Genomic DNA, 25,058 nt, shown 5'->3' with positions numbered 1-25,058 from the left:
TAATAATGTTACTTACTGCTATTAATAATTTTAATTACTGCTATTAATAGTGTGTATATATATATACTGTATATATATATAACATATAACTGTATTGTTACTGAAGTAAAGGCTGTAACTTCACTCTGTTTCTCTTTTATTTCAGATAAAAACACAATTACCTTTATTCAGAATCGCCACAGTTTCAGTAATAAACAGTGTAAACGTCTCCAGATCAGATCAGGATCTGGTGTGACTCTGTGGGTTCCAGCGACTGTCTGTGGGCTCCAGCAGCTGTCTGTGGGCTCCAGCGACTGTCTGTGGGCTCCAGCAGCTGTCTGTGGGCTCCAGCGACTGTCTGTGGGCTCCAGCGACTGTCTGTGGGCTCAAGCAGTTGTTTGTGGGCTGCTGTATGTGGGCTCCGGAGGCTGTCTGTGGGTTGCTGTCTGTGGGCAGCTGTCTGTGGGCTCCAGCGACTGTCTGTGGGCTCCAGCAGCTGTCTGTGGGCTCCAGCGACTGTCTGTGGGCTCAAGCAGTTGTTTGTGGGCTGCTGTATGTGGGCTCCAGCGACTGTCTGTGGGCTGCTGTATGTGGGCTCCAGAGGCTGTCTGTGGGTTGCTGTCTGTGGGCAGCTGTCTGTGGGTTCCTCCAGCGACTGTCTGTGGGCTCAACATTTTTGTGGGCTGCTGTATGTGGGCTCCAGCGACTGTCTGTGGGCTCCAGCAGGCTGTCTGTGGGTTGCTGTCTGTGGGCAGCTGTCTGTGGGTTCCAGCAGGGCTCCAGCAGTTGTCTCTCTTTCCTCCGCAGAGACAATCCCCGTCATACTCCACAATGACCACCTCAATGCTCAATGTTGTCAACTTGATGAAATTGCAAACAGGGGTTATTTTGCATGTTTGTACAATTTGCTTCACCCGGCACGAATTTGCATTTATTTTCATCTTTGCTGTGACTTTGTATGTGATCTACTCACATTAATAATTTTCTTCATGTTTGGTGGGAACACAGCATTAAAGGTAAACACACAGCAAGAGATTTTCAACATGAGGTCCAGGACCCTGAGGAGTCCACCTCTCACAGCTCCTGTTCACCACAGGAACCCTGGTTCTACACAGACCTGAACCTGGAAGACTGTGGGTCCACAAACACACCAAGAGTTCAGCAGTGACACAGAAAGTACAGATTCACTTTGACATGAGATTCATTTTAAATGTCAGTACAGTTAAATGAACAGAAGAACTGATTTTAATGATTTTAAAACGCTACCTGAACGTCACAGAGAATGTCAACAAACTCCTCAATCGACAGTTAAAGACACATCAGAGGTTCAGACACACGTTCTCTGATACACTGGTTCCCACCCTGGAGGTCGGACCTCCACTAGAGGGATCACAGGGGATCGTGAGACTTTCTTAACTTTTCTTAAAGGGGAGCATTAGAGTTCAAACAACTAAACAGCTGATAGAACAATGAGAATAAACAGTGAATTGCAACTGTTGTTGCTGTGCACCTGTCTGTCTCTCTCTCTCTCTCTCTCTCTCTCTCTCCCACCCACCTAGAGCCGGAGGATCTGTCCTAGGTTTCTGCCTTTTAACAGGCAGTTTTTCCTTGCCCTTGTCTCCAAGGTCTTGCTCATGGTGGTACTGTTGGGTCTCTGTAAATTAATGTTATAAAGAGTTCGGTCTAGACCTGCTCTATTTGAAAAGTGTCCTGAGATAACTTCTGTTATGAATTGACGCTATACAAATAAAACTGAATTGAATTGAATTGAATTGAATCTGTCAGAAAGAAGAATATTAAGTCTGATTGTTAAAATGATAACAATACAGAATACAGACAGAGAATGGATCAATATATCAGGAAAACTCATCTCTGATCAATATTCACAGGAAATAATAAAATAACATCCTGCAGTTATTGAGTTCACTGTTTGGGTTCATTGATTAGTTGATCAGCTGTTCTCTGCTGTTATTGATACTGATCAATGTGAAATCTACAGGTTGGAACCAGTGTCTCTTATTGATGGTTTGTCAGGAACTCAAAGTACAAAAAACTTACTGAGTGCAAAACTGTCTCTTCATCTCCTGAAGACTTTTTTCTGTCAGGTTTGTTTGTATGAGTCAGATTCATCAAACAGCTGAGAGTTCATCATTAACATACAATCATCAAACATCTGTTTAAAAGGTTCACTCATTAAAATGTTAGAATTTGTCAGGGCAGAGCGTCAAAAATCAGCAGACAGACAGATAACAGATTTTCAAATATTAATAGTAAATCAGTTAATAATGTGGGAGAAATGTTTAAGGTGATCCATTCAGTCATATATATAATATAAATCATATATTTCATGTATACAATGCGCAATGTGAATGTTGATGTTAAATCTCAAGGTAAACTTATGTAAAAGTATTATCCAACGTCAGCTGGTCACAGATTTCTTTATCTGGTTATCTGCTGCAGGCAGAGCACGACTGAACATGCTCACCAAATACAGGGACACCCTCAGTCTGTCTAATGGCAACTTTTCATCTCAAGCCCAAAATAAGGTGTTTTTGTGATTTGATGTCAATAAACGGTTCAAAAGGATGCTGAAATAAGTACATTGTGATGTTGTGATGCAATGTTTTAAAGAGTTCGGTCTAGACCTGCTCTATTTGAAAATTGTCCTGAGATAACTTCTGTTATGAATTGGCGCTATACAAATAAAATTGAATTGAATTGAATTGAATTGATGTTGAACAACTTTTAAAATACTTTCTGAATGGAGTTTGGTTAGAAAGTTACACATTTTCTGCTTTTTCCTCTGATGTCTGCACCTTCTCTGCCTCAACTCTCAGGGATTCACAGAGTTCACTGATGGACATTAACATGAAGCTATTAGCTAACTTCAGAGCGCCTTCCTGCCCGACTTGATTTGTGAATTTTGTCCTGAGTCTGACTTCCTGTCAGTATGATCTGCTTGACGTGAGTTGGTTGCTGTTTCCCTCAAAAATAGAGCAGCCACGTATTGTCCACGGAACAGAGCGGAGAGACACTTCTGGTGGAATCACTAGCGTTGTCTACAACGGGTGTCATCAGTTCTAGAACGCGTCATGGCCGTACCTGGTGGATTTTGACCATGAGATAAACAAGGATGCTTTGTCTCAGACTGAGATTATAGAACTGGAAATGAGCTGAATTGGTCCCATTTCAGACTTTGTTTAGAGGGATAAGGGAAAATACCTTAAAACGTGTTCTGGTTGGTCTATAGTCTTGAAATTTGGTATGGACATACTTTTGAGTATCTAAGAGTACAACCTTTACATTTTTGGATCCCATGAAAAATCACACTTTTGTCAATGGTCATAATTTACGGAAGCGAATTGCATTCACTTGAAAAAAAAAAAACTCCGGTTTTTCTGAGTAATTTTTTTTGTTTGTTTTTTTGAATAATTTTTTCAGTTTTTCTGAGTAATTATTTTCCTGTTTTTCGGAGTAATTTTTTCTGTTTTTCGTGGTAATTTTTTCCCCCTGTTGTTCAGAGTAATTATTTTCCTGTTTTTCTGAGTAATTTTTTCTGTTTTTGGTGGTAATTTTTTCCCCCTGTTTTTCAGAGTAATTTCTTTTCTGAATTATCGAGATACTTCGAACTCCTGCGAGAACCTCCAACCTGCAAGTGACTCCCATGAAAATTAGTCCAAAAAACATAAAAAATAATTATTCAAAAAATCTGAAAAAAATTACTCTGAAAAACCAACCATAAAAATAAATTACTCCGATAAACAGAAATAATTACTCCGAAAAACAGACAAAAAAATAATTACTCTGAAAAACAAACCAAATTAAAGCTGCAAGCAGCGTTGGGCGGGACCTTGCACTCCATGCAACTTGGGGTGTGCTGTGTATGCGTCCCATGCTGTCGTTACACGTGTGGACCGCAACATGAAAATTTCACGTAAATCAGCTCAAAATCGCCACTCAGGGCTTACTTCCTGTTGCCAGTAGGTGCCGCTATTACTATGTCTTAATATTGTCATGTAGACGTGTTAACGGCGGGACTCTTATCAAACACGTCAAGTTTCATTGAGATTGGACCACATACGTTGAAGTTATGAGGACGTGTTCAGGGCGGAATGTTACAGAATATATGAAGTTTATTGGAGATTGGACATTGCACACTGAACTTATGAGACTTTTTTATGGCGAATCAACTGAATTCGACAAGTCATCACTGGCACGCACGTCACAAATAGCTCAACTTTTCATCTACAGTTTGTATGACCACAGAATTCAAAATGGCCAACGTACCAATTTTCATTTTAATCACACGTGCCGTTGCAGAGATATAAACTTCTTCATTTTAAAGAGCGCCACCTAGCGGTGATGACCTGAAATTGTGCAAGATGCCTAAGGAAGACATGGGGAACTATCGACCCAAGCTTGGTGTCAATCGGACATACCAATGTGGAGAAATGGTCCACTTCCTTTTTTGACGAAAAATCTACACAAAGTGCTAATTTTATATCGTGCTTATTTATTGAAATATCAAAATTAATTTTTTATTAGGATGGTCCCCAGATGCTACGTGAAAAATGTTGTACGAATCGGACAAAGGGCATAGGAGGAACACGAAAAAGTAGTTTATGGACATTTCGCACTCTAGCAAAAAAAAAATTCTGGGCAGAAGTGGGCATGGCCTATATGAGGAGATTCAGCTCCATTCACCGAACGCATGGACATAAGGTTTTTGTATGTGCGATAAATTATGCCGAAGTAATTAGCCTAAACGCACTTTTTATGATAGTAGCGCCACCTAGTGGCCAACCCAAAAGCAACGCATAGAATATCCCCATTTTCACCAGGCCTGACAACTAAATAATAAAATTGAGTTTTCGTATATGTTCAGGGGGGCAAAAATGCAGTCAAAGGGGGCTAAAAATAATAATAGGTAAGAAGAAGAAACAACAAAAACAAAAGGGTCCTCCAGCGGTTGCTGGCTCGGTCCCTAAAAATATATATTTTTTTTTTCCGTACCAATCAACTTATTCAATTCAATTCAATTTTATTTGTATAGCGCCGATATCTTATGAGTTCATAGATATCCAATATTTGATTGTTCTTTCTCTTTATTTCTTAAATTTATATGGAATATATAGCTAGGAGCCCCTTGTGTGTGATTACTGAAAATAATGAAAATCTCTCTTTTTACTGCTTATTTTATACCATTTTAACAACAGTAAAGTCCCTTAGCGTGCCCTAAGATATAGTATGATTCTTATAGTATGATAAGAAAAACTAACTTTTCAGCCAAACTCTTTAAAAAAGTGATCAGATTTGTGCTTCAAGAAATAGAACACTTCCACCAAAGTTCACTAACTACTTTCAGTTGCACAAATTAGTTAATGATGATAAAAACGTCTTTCTAAACTCATCAAAGACTATTATGGGAGGAGGTTAAGGTATTGATATTAGATCATTGATATATTGAACAGGAACAGACTGTCAGGTGTTACAACAGAGGATGTTCACCTGATAATGATGACGAGAATAAAGTGAGATTGGCAGCAGGATGTGAATCAATATAGTCACTGATCCACAGAACTGGTGGAACCTAGGACCTCCTGGAGAACAATAGGAAGACATCCATCTGGTCTCTGGTCTTCAGTTTCCATAACAACATAGTCTGGATTCTGGTTTTAGTCCAAAATGTTCCAATAAAACCCTAACCCAGTAGGGCTCCTAAGAACCCTCTTCATCAGTGGTGATGATGATGATGATGATGGTGGTGGGGGGAGGAGCCAGTGGTGTGTGTGTTAATGTCGTCCTCAGTGTGTGTCAGCAGCAGTGAGGCTCTCTGCTCGTCCATCCTCCTGGACTGGACTCTCTGAACCAGACTGAAGAAATCCTCCTGACCCTCAGGAACCAGATCAGGAAGGGAACACCTCTGGTCCTCCATCCTGTCAGACTGTACACAGGCAGACAGTAAGACCCATGGAACAGGCAGATGGGAAGTAAGTCAGGTAAGTCTGTACCCTATTTCTGTTTGTACCCTGTTCCTGCCTGTACCCTGTTTCTATCTGTACCCTGTTCCTGTCTGTACTCTTTTGTGCCTTTAACCTGTTCCTCTCTTTACCCTGTACCCTGTTTCTGTCTGTACCTCATTCCTGGTTTTACCCATTTACAGTCTGAACCCTGTTTCTATCTGTACCCTGTTCCTGTCTGTGCCCTGTTTCTGACTGTACGTCGTTCCTGGTTTTACCCTATTCCAGTCTGTACCCTGTTCCTGTCTTTACCTAGATCATAGCTTCACCCCGTTCCTGTCTGTGCCCTTTTCCTGTCTGTACCCTGTTCTGATTTGTACCCTGTTCCTGTCTGTACTCTGTTCCTATTTGTACCCTGTCCCTGCCTGTACCCTGTTTCTATCTGTACCCTGTTCCTGTCTGTAGCTTGTTTCTGTCTGTACCCCTTTCCTGTCTGTACTCTTTTGTGCCTTTAACCTGTTCCTCTCTTTACCCTGTACCCTGTTTCTATCTGTACCTTGTTCCTACATGTACCCTGTACCCTGTTTCTATCTGTACCCCGTTACTGTCTGTACCTAGTTCCTGGCTTTACCCCGTTCTTGTCTGTACCCTGTTCCTACCTGTACCCTTTTCCTATCTGCACCCTGTTCCTGCCTGTACCAAGTGTTGGCTGAATTCTGATTTCTATTCCTGCCTGTACCCTGTACCCTGTTTCCTGGTGGTTGATGGTTTCCTTATACCTGGAGAGGTATCATGTACCCTGTTCCACCCATACCCTGCTCCTTCCAGTACCCTGATTTGTAAACCTTCCTGTTGCCTACTGGGACACCTTCTGTCTCTCTCAGTGTCTTCTGTTCAGATTTTCCACATGTTGCCAACTGAATGTCAGTTTATTGAACACGCATTCCTTTTATTCAACCTGAAAGCTTTCTACTGCCCTGTGGGACATTCCTGAACTGTAGCAGACAGATCTAGTTTCAGGCTCTCTTTCCAACATCTGTGCTTCAATTTCAAAGAATTATTGAACTCTAGAAGGCCCTCCACCTCCACTGACAGTCTGTACTGCCCGGACATTGTATAAAATACCAAGTGAGTCATAGTTTAAAATGGCAGCATCCTACTCACAACTGGAAACAAGAAAAAACAAAACAACATTTCACTAATGTTTCAACCTCTGAATGTTTTCTCTTGTGATGACAAACATCACTATAGTGTCATTATGTTTCCTCTGTAAAAGCTGCCAATGGAGAATATTTTTATGTTGGTACCTGGTAGTCTATCAGCATATAGTAGAAGTCTAGACTAGGCAGGGTGGGCTGGTCAGGGCTGCAGGCCCCACAAAGAGTAGGTGGTCCTGGGTCAGGCAGCAGGCTTTGGCTGGCTCTCTGGTCGTCCAGTCTCTGACCCTGACACTCCAGGATCAGGTCCAACAATGCCTCTGGCTCCTCCTGCTGGCTGCTCCTACGCTACAGCAACAACGCAGGAACCACCCGTGGGTTATTAAACACGATTCATGTTCTCAGACAATCAGAAAATCAACAATTGTGTAATGCTGTGTACCCACTAAATGTAGATTACATACAAAGTCAATGCAAAGGTACCAATCGATGTGCAATTTTACACAAGTTGAAATTATTTTAACTTTGAGAGAAGGTTTGCACATATGTTGAATTTTTTCAGTGTGTGGAGAAGCGAAGAGACAGAGCGGCTGCTTGAGCCCACATCCTTTTGATCTGTTTATTGAAAGTAAACCACAGCAAAATCTGTTTAATTTAGACTCATACTGCCGTAGTAAGACAGATTAAAGGGCAATAGTTACTCTCCTGAGTAACGCTAGTCTTACTACAGCGGTATGAGTACAAATGATCCCGCCGGTAATAATAATAATAATAATAATACATTTTATTTGTAAGCGCTTTTCTGAATACTCAAAGACACTTTACATAGAAACAACATAAAAGCAGCAAAAACAACATCAAATAGTGAAAACACTAAAAACACATCGGACTAAGCAAAACATTAAAAGCAATTTTAAAAAGGTGAGTTTTTGTCAAAGATTTGAACACTGGAAGGTCGGTGCAGTCATGGATTTGTTTGGGGAGAGAGTTCCAGAGGGAGGGGGCAGCAACAGAGAAGGCTCTGTCGCCCCAGGTTCGGTGCTTGGTCCTGGGTGGTGGAGTCAGGAGGTTTGCATCAGATGAGCAGAGGCTACGGGATCGATTGTGGCGGTGGAGCAGGTCAGTGAGGTAGGAAGGGGCCTGGTTATGGAGGGCTTTGTGTGTGAGGAGGAGGATTTTTAATTTAATTCGTTGTGGGACCGGGAGCCAGTGAAGGTTCTGGAGGACAGGGGTAATGTGGTCACGGGTTCGGGTGTGGGTGAGCAGACGAGCAGCAGAGTTCTGGATGTACTTGCCGTACAGGATGCTGTTGCAGTAAACTAAAGAGTAACGTGAGGTGAATAATCGCACCATCTTTGATAAAAAAAATCAGAGGTACAAGAAGTCTATGGACTTAAGAGTTGAGTTGAGAGAAGTCAACTGTGACTCCAAAAATGCATTTCACTAACAGCCAATCCCAGAAGCTGAAGATTACACTTTGTAGAGACCTGAAACATTCAGTTCTGCAAACCAGTTCACATTCTGGATCACTCTGAACAGTTACCTTGCTCATCGAAGTCATGGTTCTGGTCCTGGAGCTCAGAGCAGAGCTGAGGCTCTGACCCCGGGGCCTGGAGGAGCTGCCTTCAGCTGGTGCAGGAGTCACTAGACCTCCAAGAGTCCTGAGGGTCCTGAGGGGTGAGGAGGAGGCTGGGGTCCTGCTGCTGGGAGCACTGGTGTTACTGGGACTGCGTCCCAGTCCGGCCTCCACACTGCCATTATGGTGCGGGGCTGGAGAGTGTTTGGATGCTGCCCCCCCGATGCTCCCATTCTGGTGAGAGGGTGAAGACAGGGGTGGAGGAGGTAAACCTGAGAGTTTTTTGTCAGCCATATTGCAGCTGTGGGTGGGGCTATGATCATCAGTGGGAGGGGCTAAACTTGGACAGAGAGAGTACATTCACACATTAGGTTGGTTAGAGATGAACTGAAGTGGACAAGATCAGACAACAGGAAACAGTTTCCTTAAAAGAAATGTGTGATCCTATTAGAGTATCTGTAGGTTGTCTGTATGGTTAAGACCATGTTCAGATCTATAAACAAACTTTATTATTATTACTAAATACACAAGATCTGTCCGTAACAGATTAAACCATCAGCAGCTACAGTTTCCCATTATGCTCTGGGTTTTGCAGTCGGTGGAGAGAAAATGTGGCGCCTGGTTCTATAAACTGCGTCCGCCTTGATCTTGTGAGGTTATCGTTGCCCGCATGTCTCAAATCTACCCAGCATGCACTGTGTGGCAATCAGCAGTGATCAATTCTCCAACGAGCCTAATAACATTCATTTTCAGTTGCAGAGCCAAAATTAAACTTTGGTGAACTTTTTTCAGCTCATCTGAATTTGCACGTGTGACCGTTTCCTTAGTAACTAACTTTATTTTTGGACACCTTCAAGATCAGAGACGTCACAAATCGACACAAATCAGAAATACTTTATTGATTGATGATTTAAAGTGTATCACAATTGTCAGATATAAGGTAACCAACATAATACACAGACAGACAGACAGACAGACAGACAGAAAACACCATAAAATAGAAATAAATACAGTGACACAAAGTACATTTTCTGCTCAGATATAATACAGTTTAAAAGAGAGAGAAAGCACAGACAAAGGACATAGAAGTATGGACAGAAAAATCTGTGCTCTGCTTGCAGGAATGTTATGAATGCACTGAAATGTTTAAACTATCTTGTGGCGATGATTTGGATAAACGTGTTGATGTAACATGCTCACATGCTGCCTTTTGTCAGGACATGATCATTCTTTGTAAGTGAGTTCAAATGTACCCTAACAACAAGCCATTGAAGTCCAGCATACAGAGAAAGAAACACGTTCTTAAAGAGGGAGTAACTGAAGATAGCACTTTCAAAAACAAAACTATAAATCCGAATTAGAGGGCAAAATGGCTGCAAACAATCTTGATTAAGCTTGGCAGGGTCTAGCATGAAAATGATAGCAGAGCTCCAGAACCCAAAGAACAGCAGCCACGTCGCTCTGGATGGCTTGAATTCAGATGTGGAGTTCGCTAATTAATCCCTTAATCGTTTCTATACTCACTTTGATATTTTTGATTTTAGTCATGAAATTCACAAACTTGGAGACAATCAGCACTTTGACAGACCAGAAGGATGCTGAAAAGGTCTTCCTCTCGGTGAGGGTAAATAAGAGTCTGGTCTGCAAACCAAATCTACTTTTGAGTACAAATAAAGTAACCTTGAACTGTGGCATCACAAGCTTTAACAAACACCCAAAACATCCATTTTAAAAGGGCAAATGATTTATTAAAGTGAACTGAGCGATTTACTCAATGTAAATGATTTATTCTTGCAGATATTATTTCTTTCTTCTGGCAGTATGGAAGACTAAAACTGGACCTCACAGAGAGAATGAGACTAAAACTTAATTAAAAACTACATCAACAACAGAATTTGAGCACTGACGGGATATAAAGCAATCTGGTCTCACCCAGTCCACGTTAAAGTAGCCGGCCTTTGGTCTGCTTTCATCAGAAGTAGGTCAACAACAACACAAACCCACAGAGTGTCTAATCACATTTACAACACAAAGGACACACACACACATGAATGCATTAATTAGTGGCTTCATTCATTAAAATACCAGTCTGCAGCACCGCCAAGTGGCCGTCACAGGAAACTACACACAGACAGTTTCTGTGTGGCTCCAAAATCCAACAGCAAAATCCAACAATTAATCACTGAAACGTTTTTCCTGACAAAGTTTCAGTAAAGTTTTCTTCTGTCGACAGAACAGATGACAAGACAGAACGTTAACTCTGTTCAAATTAACTGTTTAAATAAAGTTTTCAGTAAAGAGTTACTTCACCTCAACATCACAAACTTTTCTTCAGCTTTCTCTCCTCGTTTCCACGTTGAGTAATCGCCCCTTCGACTCGTCTCGTTTCTCCACCGAGTGACTGAGTCCATGGGCTGGTCAGCACACACCCATTAACACACACACACACACACACACACACACACACACACACACATACACACAGAGTGACACAATGAAAGAGAGAGGGGACAAACCCCCCCTGTGGGCTTACATCACGGTTGCTATATCAACCAGAGAGAGGCTGCCAAATCCACACACACACACACACACACACACACACACACACACACACAACACTCCTGCATTGTTGTGAGGTCCATTCAGTTGAACCAGATAATGCTGCTCTTCTGCTGTGGGCCTCACACAGTGTTTAAATAAAGTTTCTATAAACCAGTAAACTGCTGTCATCATTTGTTATAATTAAAGTTTTTATATCATGAACATTAATATAGCAGCAAACAACTATTAGCTATGTAAGGATATAGTGGAGTCGTGGAGTCTGGTGGAGAGTGATAGTGATAGTTTGTGGTTAAACTAAAGGTCTAACTCTGTAGGGATCCTTTCCATAATGCTGTCAGACACTGACAATAACAATCAGTGGCAGTGAATACTGTTAGTGGATGCACTTTGACCTCAAGGATTACCGTTAGTTTAAGTTGTGGTCATTACAGCACCTTTCACAAATAATGTCACATCTACGTGAAACAATACCAGAACATCACGATAAAGAAGGGAAGCTGCTTGAACTTAAAGTAAATGTAAAGTTACAAACAATCCAACTGAAGTAACTGAAGCTTTAAACCACTGCTGTGTTGTATTCTGTAGCTACCATTGCACTCTGTTTTTCACCTGTACATCCAGTTAATACAATGGAGCATAAGCAATGTCACTGAATGAGAGGAAATGAGAATGATCAGATATCTTAAACAATAAAGAGCAAAGGGATATATCTATTCAATTTGTTATAGATCTTATGGTCACAGAGAAAATCAATGCCATCTGAACACTAGTTCAGTTGCATTTTCCCTGCACCCAATCCAATTCTTCAACTGCAAAGGACAACTGCTTTTAAACAGAAACAATCAAATCTTAACTAGATAAAGGTGCTGTTGGATCACAGTACAGACTCATCAATCAGCTGCCTTTTGGTTTGTCCAAAGGTGTCCCACAAGGATTTACCCTGGGCCCATAAACATTATATATTAATGATCTTGCACCTGTATGTCCCGGCACCAACATCCAAATGTATGCAGAAGACACTGTAATTAATTTACATGGTAGCAGTATGACACAAGTTGCTAATGGACTGTCAAACTCAATGGTTCATGTAACAGCATGGTTGAAGCGATGCTGTTTGCTACTAATGTGTCTAAACCAGTATGCATGTTTTTCTCCAGAAACAGTCCCAGTCTAGAGCCAGTTTTCGTGTCTGGATACAAGTACCTCAGAGTTCTGATTGATTCCAAACTCTCCTTCAAAGCTCAGGTGAAAAGGGTCTGTAACAAGGTCAAATTCAATCTTTCAAATTTCAGGTTCATTTGAGATTACATGTCAACAGAGGCTGTCAAGATGTACACGCACTTTATGGTCATTTCCCATACCATTAATTGATTGATTAAATATGGAGATTCTTGTTTCATCTGTGCAAGAGTATTTATGGACCTACAGTTTAACATAAGAATGACTGCATATTGGTTCACAAGAGGTTCACAAGAAAGAATCACATTATCCCAGTGCTGTCAGTATTTTCTGGTAAAGCTGCAGAGAACTGGAAACACACGGCCCCATTCAAATCCTGTTAAAGGGTTAATTAATACTCAGGTGTGTCAGCACTGAAAATAAACTGCATGTTGTTGTTATATTATATATATATTACATATTACACTGTGTTTTATGTATCAGGTAGCGTCTAATATTGTCTTATATAGTCCATATTACTACCAATACCTGTCAGTGGTTTTGCATTATGAGCCTCTGTGCTGTCTGTCCTGGTTCTAGAGATGAAAATGATCCTCTTGGCTAACTCTGGCGACTTACAGAAATCTTTTATTAATGTTCAGTGTCAGTGCAGTGCACTGAAAAATAAAGCAACACATACATGAAAAATATTTTGGTTAATTAAGGATTTGATTCATTAGCACAACTCAGATGCCAAATACCAACAGTCTGTAGTTCTCTGCTCTACCACCAGGTGTCACTGTGATGATACTCTGTGTCTCGTTAGCCTTGTTAGCACAATAACACCATGATTAAATACAGATGTTACCGTGGCAACAGCTCCAGCCACCTGATGCTGCTGTCAATCATTCTGACCAGAAATACAGAAGAAGGACCTACTGACAAGAAAATGAGAGGACAATAAGAACAGAACAAGAAAAGAAAGAAAGAAAGAAAGAAAGAAGAGAAAAAAGAGAAAAAAGAAAGAAGGAAACAGACGAAGAAGAAGAAGAGGCTGATGATGAGCACCAAAGAAGCAAAGGAGTACCTGTCTCACCATCATGTCCCTCAGCTACTGGAGGTGAGACAGTTTCTGATTTAATTTCATTTAAATTGCTGCAGATTTCTTACTCTAAAGCTCTGATGATCTGTTTCACATTATAAAATATATTTTTCATGTTATTGTGACATATTTCCTAATTGTCATTAGATAATAAATTATTCTGTTTTTACTGGAAACATTTCCTCATTGAATTTTTTTATTCATCATTATTATTTCACACATTATAAGAAGAATCTTTTTATGTGTTGAAGGAAGAAGACTGACAGATAGCAGCTAGAAAAAACTACTGCGGGATAAAAATGAGACAAGAAATGTTTCTTGTAAGAACATTTTGTTTCTAATAATCTGAAAATATGTGTAACAGATTCTGTAAAAACAAGTAAAGTTTCCCATTATAATGAGCTGCTATTAAACTGAACACTGGTTCATTAAAATAACTGTTTCCTAACCTGACTGCTCCAGATGGGTTTGTTACACAGAACCATCTGAAACTGTTTGGAAAATAGTTCCTGGACGATATTTTCTCACCATGAAGCAGTTTACTGTTAGAAATGTTCAGTCTGGGTCTCCAGCAGTTACACTGACTGATGCTCCAATTAGCATAATTAGCATTAATAATCAGCTATATGGACAACATCTCAGCAGCTGATTGGCTGATTTGGACAATATAAGAGGTTTGGGGGTTATTGAGGATACTGAATCCTTTTTTTTCTTCCCATACCTGGCATACAGACATGATGGGCAGACGGTTGCCATGGTTACAGCACTTAACATGATAGAAGTAGAGAGAGAGAGAAAGCGCGCGAGAGAGAGAGAGAGAGAGAGCATTTTATCCAGTCAAATAATCAGCTGTTTACTCTGAGTCATAACAGACAGAAAATTACCCTTATTCTACTTATGGAGTAACTCTCAGACAGACAGACAGACAGACAGACAGACAGACACCTTCTCTGAGGTATATCCAGTTATAGAGCCTGGCTGATGGTGTATAGATAACAGTTGGTGAGATCAGGGAGGCAGCTCTAATTATTGTCAATCACACTAATCAATCAGTCAGTCAACAGTAATCAATGTGTGTCTCAGAGTCTTTTAACAGGTCTTCTGTATCATCGTCCTGAGGACCCCGTCGACTTCCTGCAGCGCTGCCTGATCACAACCAGACAGCTGGGGGGTCCTGAGTCCGTCGCCTGGGACACCTTTATTCACCTGGAGAGACTCCAACTGAGCCTCGGACCCCCGAGAACAACATCTGTCCCCCCAATAATAAGCCAGATACCCTCAATACCCCCCAGACCAACATCTGTAGCCCCAATAATAACCCAGATATCCTCAATACTCCCCAAAGCAACATCTGTACCCCCTACAACATCATCAGTTGCTCCAATAATACTCCAGATACCCACAACAGCACCCCTAATACTTCCTTTAACACCATCAATACCTCCCAAAATCACAGTACTACCCCCTATAAAACCCCAAATATCACCCCCAATGCTCCAAATACCCCAAAAAATACACCCAATACCCCAAACAACACCCCTTATACCACAGAAAATACCCCTTATACCCCAAACAATACCCTCAATACCACAAACAACATCTACTACACCTTGGATAACACCCCCAATGCATCCAACATTCATGGTAGCCCCACCAACACATTCTGGGCCCCAAACTCCCAAAACATCTGCCCTAGTCCCACTGACACCCCAGGTTTCCACCATCAACAGTAAAACACCTCCTGGAACTGCCCAAACAACTCCTGAACCCAAACTGTTCACCCTGGGTCCACCTGGACCTGCAGTGGCCCGACCTGTCCACTCCAAGAGGGGGACAGAGAAAGAACAGGAAACAGTGAGCACAGAGGGTAAGACTTCACTTACTGAGGAATACTAAATTAGATTCTCTATGAGTTCTTCCGGATTTTGGTTCTCTGCAAGTTCAGGTCTCTGAGATTTTTGTTCTCTTGGTGTTCAGTTCTTAAAGAGTTAATTTCTCCAAGTTCTCGGTTCTGCAGGAGTTTAGTCAGTCAGTTGTTGAGTCTCAGAGATTTGATGTGACTCTTCACAATGTCCCTCCTCTCAGCTCCCTCTCCTGGTCTTCCTCCTTCCCCAGTCCAGTCTCAGCTTTCCATAGACTCAGACTCTGACATGACGGAAAGTTCTGGACTCCTTCTGGAAGTCAGCATCCTCCCTCCTCGGAGGTCTCGTCCTCTGATCATCTTCATCATCGGTAAGAGAAACTGTAACCAGAATAAGTCTAAACCAGTGCCTCTCATGTTCCATGTTCAACCTTCAACCCGCTCTGAACTCTGACCTCATGGTAGACAGCTCCAGCTCCAGTATGGACTCTCTCTATCTCCCCCTGGTGGCTGACTGCAGTATAGACTCTCTCTCTCTCTCTCTCTCTCTCTCTCTCTATCTCTATCTCCCCCTGGTGGCTGACTGCAGTATAGACTCTCTCTCTCTATCTCCCCCTGGTGGCTGACTGCAGTATAGACTCTCTCTCTATCTATCTCCCCCTGGTGGCTGACTGCAGTATAGACTCTCTCTCTATCTCCCCCTGGTGACTTTGAGAAGATAGTTTCTGTCTTTTAGGTCGTTCTTATCACACTCATGTTTGTTGTTATTGGATTGCCCTTCTTGCTGTCAATCAAGACAGACAAAAGTGTTCCAGGCTCTAAAAATCAGGACTTACAAAGATATATGGTAAAAACATGTTCTCTCTCTTGAACTAAGTTAGCACAGCCATATTCAACCAAACTCCATTCAGAAGGCCCAAACACACCATCACTAATGTGATTCTTTTATTCTCAACAGGTGGTCCAGGAAGTGGGAAGGGAAGTCAGGCAGCTAAGCTAGCTCGCTGCTTCAGCCTCAGAGTCCTTTCATTGGATGAGCTGCTCAGAAGGCAGCTGCTAAGCCACGCCTCCCCCAGCAGGAAGTGGAGGGTTATTTCAGAAATGATGGGCCATGGAGAGCTGGGACCACAGGTCAGAGTTTTCATCCCTGAACTACCAATCATGACCTTTAACCAGACCTTGAATACATCACCTGTGATTGGACACTGTAAACAAATGCTCTATTTGTAGGAAGAGACGATCTCAGAGCTGAGAAGACAGTTGATTGGTCAGCAGGAGGTCAGAGGGTTCATTGTGGATGGATTCCCTCCAGATGTCCACCAGGCTCTTAGCTTCCAGGAACAGGTATGGACCAATCACAGAGCTCAGTGCAGTTTGTAAAGTAGGTTGCTTCGAATTTCAACTTCTCCTTTTTCTTTGTATGACACAGCGTCAGTAACAGGAAATACCTCACATTTACTCTGTTTTGCCCGCCGTTCAGATTGGTTCTCCTGATCTAGTGATGCTGCTACTCTGCTCCAATGAGACGCTGCGCTGTCGTCTGCAGCGACGAGCCACTCAGCTCGGTCTCCTAGGAGACAATAGCTACGCCCTGCGGAGACGCCTGGAGACATTTCAGAGAGACATCGTCTCCATCAGCAGATACTACAGACAGCTACACCTGCTGACACAGGTACACCTGATGATACAGCTACACCGGCTGACTAGAGCTGCCCCCTAATAAACAACTTAACCATTCAACTTCAATAGACTCTTCGTTGAGAAGAGTCTATTGAACTGTTGTGTGATCAGATGCATTAACAGATGAGTAGGAGGACTTGGTTGTACTTCAATAAAACTTTCACTGTAATCTTTCTTCCTGGTCGCTGTCTGAGGGGAGTTTCTCTCTCCAGTGTTTGGGTGCACCAAAGCACCAGAATTACCTGAATTCTGCTTTTGATGGATTACATTAATCAGTTCCTCTTATTCGCTTTTTCTTTGTGGGGCTTTTGTTGTACTTGTAGTAGCGTGTTGAGTGTGGTTGTGACTGATCTCTACCACTGTCTCTTCTCCATTGTGGAGATTGACAGTGGGCAGTGCTGGTCCTGCACAAAGTGGAGAGGCAGACAGTGACAGAGACCTGACATAAAATAAATGATCAGGTAAATAAAGCTCAATATAAATGATACGGATCATCTAAAAAAATGCCTTGATTGGCACGGACACTAATCTTTGAGATTGGATTGGGACATCCCCAGTCTGTACTTTTGTATGCTTTCATATTGGTGGGCAGTGTGAGAGAAGGGATTCTCCACAAGAGAAATGTTAACGATGACACACTGGAGCTCTGGCAGGACTTCACTGTTCAATTACTTAAATCCTGTGGCAGGTCTGTATGTGGATCACAAGAACCCAAAACTTATGTTACTTAACCGTATGTTTATTTTTCTTCTTTTGAGTGGTGATGGCTTGAAAGCTATGAATGAGCTGTCTGTAGCCGGACCGGGAGCTGAAAGGACAGGGGGAGTTTAAACATTACCAGGAGCAGAGGGACGCAGCGGGGAATACTGCTGGGGAGTGGGGCCCGAATGAGAGTTGATTATTGGCTTTATCTAACGACTGCTAGTTGACAAAGAAGAACTTTAGTTGGGGGCAGCTCTACTGCTGACACAGCTACAACTGAACAACAAACTAACGTTTCTGTGTGTGTTTGTGTGTAGGTGGATGCAGACAGAGATGAGGAAGTGGTATTTTCTGATTTGAGTTCAGTCATCAGAGAGAAACTGCTTCCCAAGGATTTATCAGGTATTGATCTTTAATGTGTCATTATATCTTCAGCTGTCTGTATTGATCACTGATCATATACAGATTGAGACAACATGAACATTGATTGATCTCTTAATGTGTGTCCAGATTTTGCTGATATTCCAGAATGTAGCAGTGTGATCAGATCTGTCAATAATAACTCAGTATGAACCCTGACTCTGTCATTAATAATAATAATCAAGTCGTTGTTGTTCAGTGTGTTCCCTCTGTTTACTTGTATATCACCTAATTATTAACTGTTCATTTATTATTGTTCACTACCTGTTTATTACCCTTTTATCATTCATTTATACTAGTTTATTAACTCCTTATTACCTATTAATTACCTGGTTTTTTTAACCGTTTCTTTAACCTGTTTATACCTGTTTGTTATTTGTTTACTACCTGTTTACTTCCCGTTTATTACTGTTTACTACCTGTTCATCACCATTTATCATGTTATTACCTGTTTATTACCTGTAAAACATGATGTATGCCAAGTGTGTGTTCTGACTTTTGGGTGTATGTTACTGTCAGTATGAGTATATTTAATTTTTAAATGTTCATTCTCTGTTAAAAGTCAATTTTGATTAACTTTATGTTCTTTCATGGGTATTCTAGTTGTTGGTTTGTTTGGTTGAAGGCATTTATTGCCGCTTTGGATTAAAGCCTCAGCTTGATAAATGTAATATAATGGGATATAATGTTATTCGGTCTAAACTCACACATATTCAATAACTCAATGAATGACACAACATAATCCACCCCATTATAAGAGTCAATATTATTATTATAAAGTATGTGATCACGTTATATGTTGTAATCAATATGGGCAGATCATCACTATTATTATGATTCAGTTGAGTTCTATCCTAAAATATCAACTTCAGATCATTTCATGTAAGTGTTGTAATATTGTGACTGTATTCCCTGAATAAGGAAGTTGTTGATTGTTCACACGTGTCCTCACTGTCTGTATGATTATTGTGCCGCTGATCTTTCAGAAGGATTTGTTATTGAAACATAAAGTGATTTCTTCTCTGCCAAAGTTGGTTCATGACTTTGTTTTATCTATAAATCTATTCTATAAAGGTTTTCTCTATAACATTCAATATTTCCACAACTAAATACCTGCCCCTGGTGGTTTGGGGGGGGGGGTGTCATCACACCTAAAACCCTTTCCCTGTATTTTGAAGGTAGCAGCTTAGATTAATTAGGCATTCATGGGAAAAGCATTATATATGCAGTTATAATGGGGGTCCAAGGTGCCTCGAGGGTTAATAGTCAAAGTTAAAAATCACCTTCAGGTATTAATAGAGTCATAGTGTTTCTAAAATCAAAACCTTAAAGAGTGAGTTTGATTTTCTGGTTTTTATCTTAAGACCCTCTGCAGGACACTATCAGCGCTGTTATTTAAAGACTGAAGGACACAGAGCATCATGGGTAATCACTGTCCTTATCACAGCAGGGAATGTTAATGAAAACATATCTGACAACACCTCTGCGGACAAGAGACTGAAATAGACTGAAGAGACAGACAGATAGTCAGAGAGACAGTCAAAGACCACAGTCAGAAGAAATAAAAACAGCAGGGTTCTGCAGCCTTTAATATCCTAAGACACATTTTTGGCCAAATAGAAGAGAAAAAAATGTATTGAGCCATCATATTTGAAAACCAGCAAACTAGTCCAGAGTCCAGAGCTAGCTCGTGGTCAGGGTTCGTAATGTATGACACACAGTTTAGTTGATGAAATGTTGAAACCATTATTTATTCTGTGTTTAATGGATACACAATTTTACAACTGGAGAATGTTAGAATCACTTTAAACCAACAGCAATGATAAATGTTAACAATTCACTGTTGATCATTTCACTGAAAGGGGCTAAGAGCCACAGGTTGCAGACTACTGTACAAGAATGAAAAATAAAATTACAGGTTTAAAAAAGTACCCGAAAACACGACCTAATTATCATTTACTTACAGTAATGTGAGTAGTTGCAATTTGTTACTTCGACCCTTCAGCATGTGAATCAGTATTTGACTGTCCGATGACTCCTAGTTTGAATAAAACTTTATTATACTGGTATTACACTGGTTCCTGTTGGTTCCTGCAGGTCAGAGTTCCTGAGAGGATCCTGTCCAAACTGGTTCAGATTGTACTGGAAGCGTCTTATCTTCTGTCTCTTATCGTCTCTTTGAGTGTTTCTATTCCAGTTTCATTCCTTCTTTGGTCGGCTGCGCTCTGTCTCTCTCCCCATTCCATCATTCTCTCATGCCTCGCTCACCCACCTCATCCTGCTATAAAGCTGCTGACTCCTCCATCCCTGTCCGTCTTCTGTGCAGCATGGCTCCGAAGAAAGTGGAACCAAAGAAGACAGAGGCGAAGAAGGTGGAGGCAAAGAAGGAGGAACCAGCTCCACCTCCCAAACCCGTGGAGATGGAGCCCAAACCTCCTGAGGTGGACCTGAAGAGCATCGTGGTGGAGTTCACCCCCGATCAAATTGAGGAGTTCAGAGACGCCTTCACACTGTTCGATGAGACACCTGCAGGCGAGATGAAGATCACCTACGCTCAGTGTGGAGACGTGATGAGAGCGTTGGGCCACAACCCCACCAACGAGGAGGTGCTGAAGCTCCTGGGGAGGCCGAAGGCGGAGGAGATGCACGTCAAGCTGCTGGACTTTGACACCTTCCTGCCGATGCTGCAGCACGTGGCCAAGTCCAAGGAGCAGGGCACCTTCGAGGACTTCGTGGAGGGTCTGAGGGTATTTGACAAGGAAGGCAACGGCACGGTGATGGGGGCAGAGCTCCGCCATGTCCTCTCCACGCTGGGAGAAAAGATGACAGAGAACGAGGTGGACCGGCTGATGGTGGGACAGGAGGACGCGAACGGACACATCAACTACACCGAGTTTGTCAAACACATCCTGGCCGGGTAGAAGACAGGTTGTTGTTCTGATGGACTGACGTTCTGTAGGTTTCCACTCTGTCTGCCTTTAATAAAACGTCTTCAATTCATCTCTTTATTAGGTTGTTCACTTTGTTCAGACAGTTCAGGATAAACGTGCCATGTTTATCTACCAAACAGCTGAGTGTTCCTCCTCACAGATCCTCCTCACAATAGTGATGTGTTTGTTGTTTGTCAAGGAGTTGACAGTTTCACAGACAGTTTCTTTCTTTCACTCTTTTAATATTATTGAAATCACAATATGAGTGTAATATGTAAATCACAGGAGATTTTGTTTGTTTGATATGAAGGTAAAATATTACAGACAGCATTATAGTGAAGTACTGACAATGTTTATTACAGACCAACTAATAAATCATCATTTTATTGTATTTTCAGTGAAAATGAAAATTGTGATGCAAAACTGATCATCTCCACTAATCTTGAATCATACTGTAATATCTTTCAGAATATTCACAGTATGATTTTTTTTTACCACTTGGTGCAGCTCCACAGTGTCAGACAGTGTGCTGTTGTTACCTCATATAAATGTTTGGAGTGAACTTTTAACCTCAGATTATACTAATAATAATAATAATTAATATCTAACATGAAGGAATTAAAAAAATCTCTCTTACCATCAGAAGTTTGTAGGGTTGAATGTTCTCCTGGTGTTTGTATGGGTTCCTCTGGGTTCTCCGGTTCCCCTACCGTCACAAACATGTGACATTGACCAAGGTTGTGGTTTAGATCTGGTCCCACTGCTTAAACACTTTGGGTTTAAACGCACACTAGGCAAAGATTTTTACTTTAATATAACAGCTTCGAAGTCATTTCGATGGGAAATTAAGTCGTAGTATAGCAAATCATCCCGATAGCAAAGCAGGAGAGGGACGCCGCTGGCAGAACCAGCAATGCAAGTCTGAAAGGTGGCGCCCTGCCAAATCTTGCGAGAATCACAAATTGCTTTACGGCATTCACTCAGACGTTACCTGGTCAGTAGACATCTTCGGAGTCTATCTTTGCCTGTTCGATGTCCGAGCTTCCACCCTACTGAACATGTGTGTTTTCAGTGTGTTTTTAGCCAGTGTTTTTTGCTATTTTTAACTCTTTTCTTACTTTCTTACTTTGTTCACATCGCCTAAATACTTTTTTGGCATTTTTGAGCACTTAGTTTTTGTTTGCACGGGTCTCCATGGCAATGAGGAGTCGCATTGTTTACACCCGCGACCAGATGATCGCCCTGAGGCACCCGAGCATCCTGATTGGAGAGAGACCCTCCATACCGGAGGAGCTGAGGAGGAGACTGCGAGGCTACAGAGCGGGGGTTAAACAGAGGATGAAGAAGAGGAGGTTTAAACTCTAACGTTACATCCCTGCAGTCATCACTGGAAACAAACGTGGCTACACGAGTAGATACCGGACTCCAACGTCACCATGCCCGGCTTCCAGGCAGTTCGGGCCGACAGGGACACCACTGTGACCGGCAAGAAGAAAGGAGGGGGACTTGCCATGCTCATAAACAACAGGTGGTGTAACCCCGGGCACGTCTGTGTGAAAGAGTGTGTCTGCTGCCCGGACATCGAGCTTGTCGCCGTCGGACTTCGTCCATATTATCTGCCATGTGAACTTTCCAGTGTTATCATCATCACTGTCTATATTCCTCCGTCTGGGAAAGCAGAAGCAGCGTGTGACGTCATCCACACTGTGACTGCAGGACTACAAACGAAACACCCGGAGGCCTTCATCATCATCACAGGGGACTTCAACCACGTTTCTCTCTCTTCCACACTCCCAACCTACCACCAGTTTGTCACATGCACCACCAGAGACAATAAGACCTTGGACCTGCTGTACGCGAATGTTCCTGTTTTTTATATCTGTATTTATTTCACTCAAATGTTGCTGTGACAAGTGAATTTCCCCATTGTGGGATTAATAAAGTTATCTATCTATCTATCTATCTATCTATCTATCTATCTATGTACCGGTATACAGGGGGGAGGGGATCAGGCCGTGAGTGCAGAGACGCAGAGCCGTATATAGAGACGGCTCTGGTGAGTGGTATTTACGACAGTTAACGCTAAATACAAGTACTCCGCAGCGACTCTAGGGGTAGCTGTTTGACAAAACCGGACCACTGCATAGTATCCCTTTAATACAGAACCCTAACCCTAACCCTTCCCCACAGCACTGGTTCTCAAATGGGGAAACATGTACCCCTAGTGGTACATTGGAGTACTGCAGGGGCATGCATCATGCATAATTCCTACAATAATTATAATGTAATAAGTTCAATAAAAAGATGAAGAAAGTTTCAGTATTCATTATTCTAGATAATCTATTTTATATTCTATTATTCTATATATTCTATATATATTATATTATTCTACATGTTATATTATCTTATATATTCTATATATTATATTATTCTATATATAAAATGACAGATGAGAATCAAGAAAATTGATTAATAGCTGAAAACACTGAGAAAAGAACCAAATACTGTCAGCATCAGGAAGAATATAAAGCTGCAACCCTCCCAAAGCTTTGTTCTCTTACAGTAACAGGTTGTTTAGTAAATCAGACAGTGATGGGGCAGCACTGTACTGTTCCTCTGTACGGGACTTTTTCTTCAACCAAAAACTGTTTTGCACTGCATTTTTTTTATTTGGTTACCATTTCAAACTGGGATATTATTGAAAAAAGAACCGCTGTAAAACAAAGAAAACTACAGAAAAAGTAACAATGAGTCCAACAGCATCATCATTTATTTTAAAACTGTTTCTCTTCATCCAGCAGTCATCTTTAATAATGGTCTGTTTACTCTAATAAAACACAGTTAATAGTTTCACTTATGGTCTTGCCTAAAAACAATAAAAAACTGTCATAAAATGTGAATAAAAACAAGTTTACTGATTCTGATGTTCTTCGTGTTCAGATAAATTCTCTAGTAAACTAGCAGTGCTGTGAGGCTGTAACATCAACATGTTAGCAGGTTAGTGTGTTAGCATGTTAACATTAGCTCATTAGCAGTAAACACACAATCCAGCTGAGGCAGAATTGGACTCATTAAACAAGTTTTCCACCATGTAGGTATTGAGATATTTCAGTCTGGACCATCCACATAAGGTGGTTTCTGTCATTTTAGGTTGTTACTATCACGCTGTTTGTTCAAGTGTTTATTTTTATCATCAGTTAGGTTTTAATTAGTTATTGGAAGATATAAAATGGGGTTTCCAGTGGGAGGAAGTAGAGACGTCTGTCTTCTATGTGATTTTATATATCTTTTGTATGTTCGGTTTTGAACAACTTCTTCTTTTCATTGGTTGGTTCTTCTCTGTATAGAGCTGGTGGGCTGCCAATCAGAGGCTCTGATCTTGGAGCTTCTGATTGGCTGGCCATCAGTCTGTGCTCAGTCACGATTAGCTGACAGGTACAGACCCAGCTTCGCTCTAATTGGCTGACTCTGAGGCTGTGTGAGCGCCCTGATTGGCCAGCTGAGCGTAGAGGTGGGACCTAAGGAATCGTGGGTAACTGTCAGTCTCCATCAGGCCGAAGATCTGCTCCTGGGCCAGCTGGAAGGAGGCGGGGTTAACGCCAAGACGCAAGCTCTGATTGGTTGATTCTCGGACAGATGAGTCCACGTTGACCTGGAGACAGAGAGCAGCGGTTTCACATGACCAATCAGAGGACAGACAGACAGACAGACAGACAGAGAGAGAGACAGAGAGACAGACAGACAGACACCTGTCTTGCTGCATTGGTAGAAATGAACTCGTCGTAGATTTTGGCGGCTCTGGCAGCCATCTTGCTGAGGGGGCGTGTCCTCTTAAATCTTTCCACAGCCAACCAGAAGTCCAGGTTCTCCTCGCTGAACTCTGACCTCAGGAAGTGACGGAACACTGCCAGACCATCTGACCAATTAGAAGAGAAGAGGGAGACTGTCAGCCAATAGGGACAGACTATGGG

General features: G+C 41.7%; 4 protein-coding genes across 14 annotated transcripts in view; 2 read left to right on the top strand and 2 right to left on the bottom strand.

The window, feature by feature from the left end:
- Window positions 1–1,206: 1,206 nt before the first annotated feature.
- gpsm1a (G protein signaling modulator 1a) lies at window positions 1,207–11,120 on the bottom strand. 6 transcript variants are annotated; one of them, XM_051394655.1, is made up of 5 exons: window positions 10,983–11,120; window positions 10,605–10,683; window positions 8,640–9,007; window positions 7,247–7,444; window positions 1,207–5,923 (listed from the first exon to the last, which is right to left on the bottom strand). In XM_051394655.1, the coding sequence occupies exons 3-5, from the start codon at window positions 8,964–8,966 to the stop codon at window positions 5,714–5,716; spliced, it is 735 nt and encodes a 244-aa protein (XP_051250615.1). In that variant the 5' UTR covers window positions 8,967–9,007; window positions 10,605–10,683; window positions 10,983–11,120; the 3' UTR covers window positions 1,207–5,713. The 6 variants fall into 6 exon arrangements, 5 of the variants coding, with proteins under 5 accessions (XP_051250615.1, XP_051250612.1, XP_051250613.1 ...); XM_051394652.1 differs by having other exon boundaries at window positions 8,640–10,683; XM_051394653.1 differs by lacking the exon at window positions 10,605–10,683.
- Window positions 11,121–13,337: 2,217 nt separating this feature from the next.
- LOC127360274 (adenylate kinase isoenzyme 5-like) lies at window positions 13,338–19,170 on the top strand. Of its 2 annotated transcripts, none has more exons than XM_051394649.1 (8): window positions 13,338–13,512; window positions 14,578–15,361; window positions 15,610–15,726; window positions 16,314–16,486; window positions 16,586–16,699; window positions 16,836–17,027; window positions 18,055–18,139; window positions 18,248–19,170. In XM_051394649.1, exons 1-8 carry the CDS (start codon window positions 13,450–13,452, stop codon window positions 18,307–18,309), a joined length of 1,590 nt encoding a protein of 529 aa, XP_051250609.1. In that variant the 5' UTR covers window positions 13,338–13,449; the 3' UTR covers window positions 18,310–19,170. The 2 variants fall into 2 exon arrangements, with proteins under 2 accessions (XP_051250609.1, XP_051250608.1); XM_051394648.1 differs by having other exon boundaries at window positions 15,580–15,726.
- Window positions 19,171–20,459: 1,289 nt separating this feature from the next.
- LOC127360277 (myosin light chain 4-like) lies at window positions 20,460–21,157 on the top strand. Its single transcript, XM_051394656.1, has one exon. The coding sequence runs from the start codon at window positions 20,485–20,487 to the stop codon at window positions 21,076–21,078; it is 594 nt and encodes a 197-aa protein (XP_051250616.1). The 5' UTR covers window positions 20,460–20,484; the 3' UTR covers window positions 21,079–21,157.
- Window positions 21,158–23,839: 2,682 nt separating this feature from the next.
- The window catches only part of LOC127360273 (regulator of G-protein signaling 3), a 36,926-nt gene continuing 35,707 nt past the window's right edge, over window positions 23,840–25,058 (bottom strand). For all 5 annotated transcript variants that reach the window (XM_051394645.1, XM_051394643.1, XM_051394644.1 and 2 more), the window contains 2 exons: window positions 24,837–25,003; window positions 23,840–24,739 (listed from right to left, as the gene is read on the bottom strand). In XM_051394645.1, the coding sequence (XP_051250605.1) occupies window positions 24,542–24,739; window positions 24,837–25,003 (365 nt within the window). In that variant the 3' untranslated portion in view covers window positions 23,840–24,541. The remainder of the gene's footprint in view (window positions 24,740–24,836; window positions 25,004–25,058) is intronic.

This window comes from Dicentrarchus labrax, unplaced genomic scaffold (assembly GCF_905237075.1).
Source record: "Dicentrarchus labrax unplaced genomic scaffold, dlabrax2021, whole genome shotgun sequence".
NCBI lineage: Eukaryota > Metazoa > Chordata > Actinopteri > Moronidae > Dicentrarchus > Dicentrarchus labrax.
The sequence above is the reverse complement of the archived record's forward strand: the minus strand, read 5'-3'. Positions and strand labels throughout refer to the sequence as shown.

Bases quoted from the DNA above. Each gene is read 5' to 3' on its own strand.
- gpsm1a (XM_051394652.1), bottom strand. From the start codon at position 9,032: ATGTACTCTCTCTGTCCAAGTTTAGCCCCTCCCACTGATGATCATAGC. The intron at 7,445-8,639 runs GTAACTGTTCAG...TTGTTGCTGTAG, and splicing joins CCATGACTTCGATGAGCAAG to CGTAGGAGCAGCCAGCAGGA. The intron at 5,924-7,246 runs GTACCAACATAA...GCCTGTGTACAG, and splicing joins ATATGCTGATAGACTACCAG to TCTGACAGGATGGAGGACCA.
- LOC127360274 (XM_051394648.1), top strand. From the start codon at position 13,450: ATGATGAGCACCAAAGAAGCAAAGGAGTACCTGTCTCACCATCATGTC. The intron at 15,727-16,313 runs GTAAGAGAAACT...TATTCTCAACAG, and splicing joins TCTGATCATCTTCATCATCG to GTGGTCCAGGAAGTGGGAAG. The intron at 16,487-16,585 runs GTCAGAGTTTTC...CTCTATTTGTAG, and splicing joins ATGGAGAGCTGGGACCACAG to GAAGAGACGATCTCAGAGCT.
- LOC127360277 (XM_051394656.1), top strand. From the start codon at position 20,485: ATGGCTCCGAAGAAAGTGGAACCAAAGAAGACAGAGGCGAAGAAGGTG.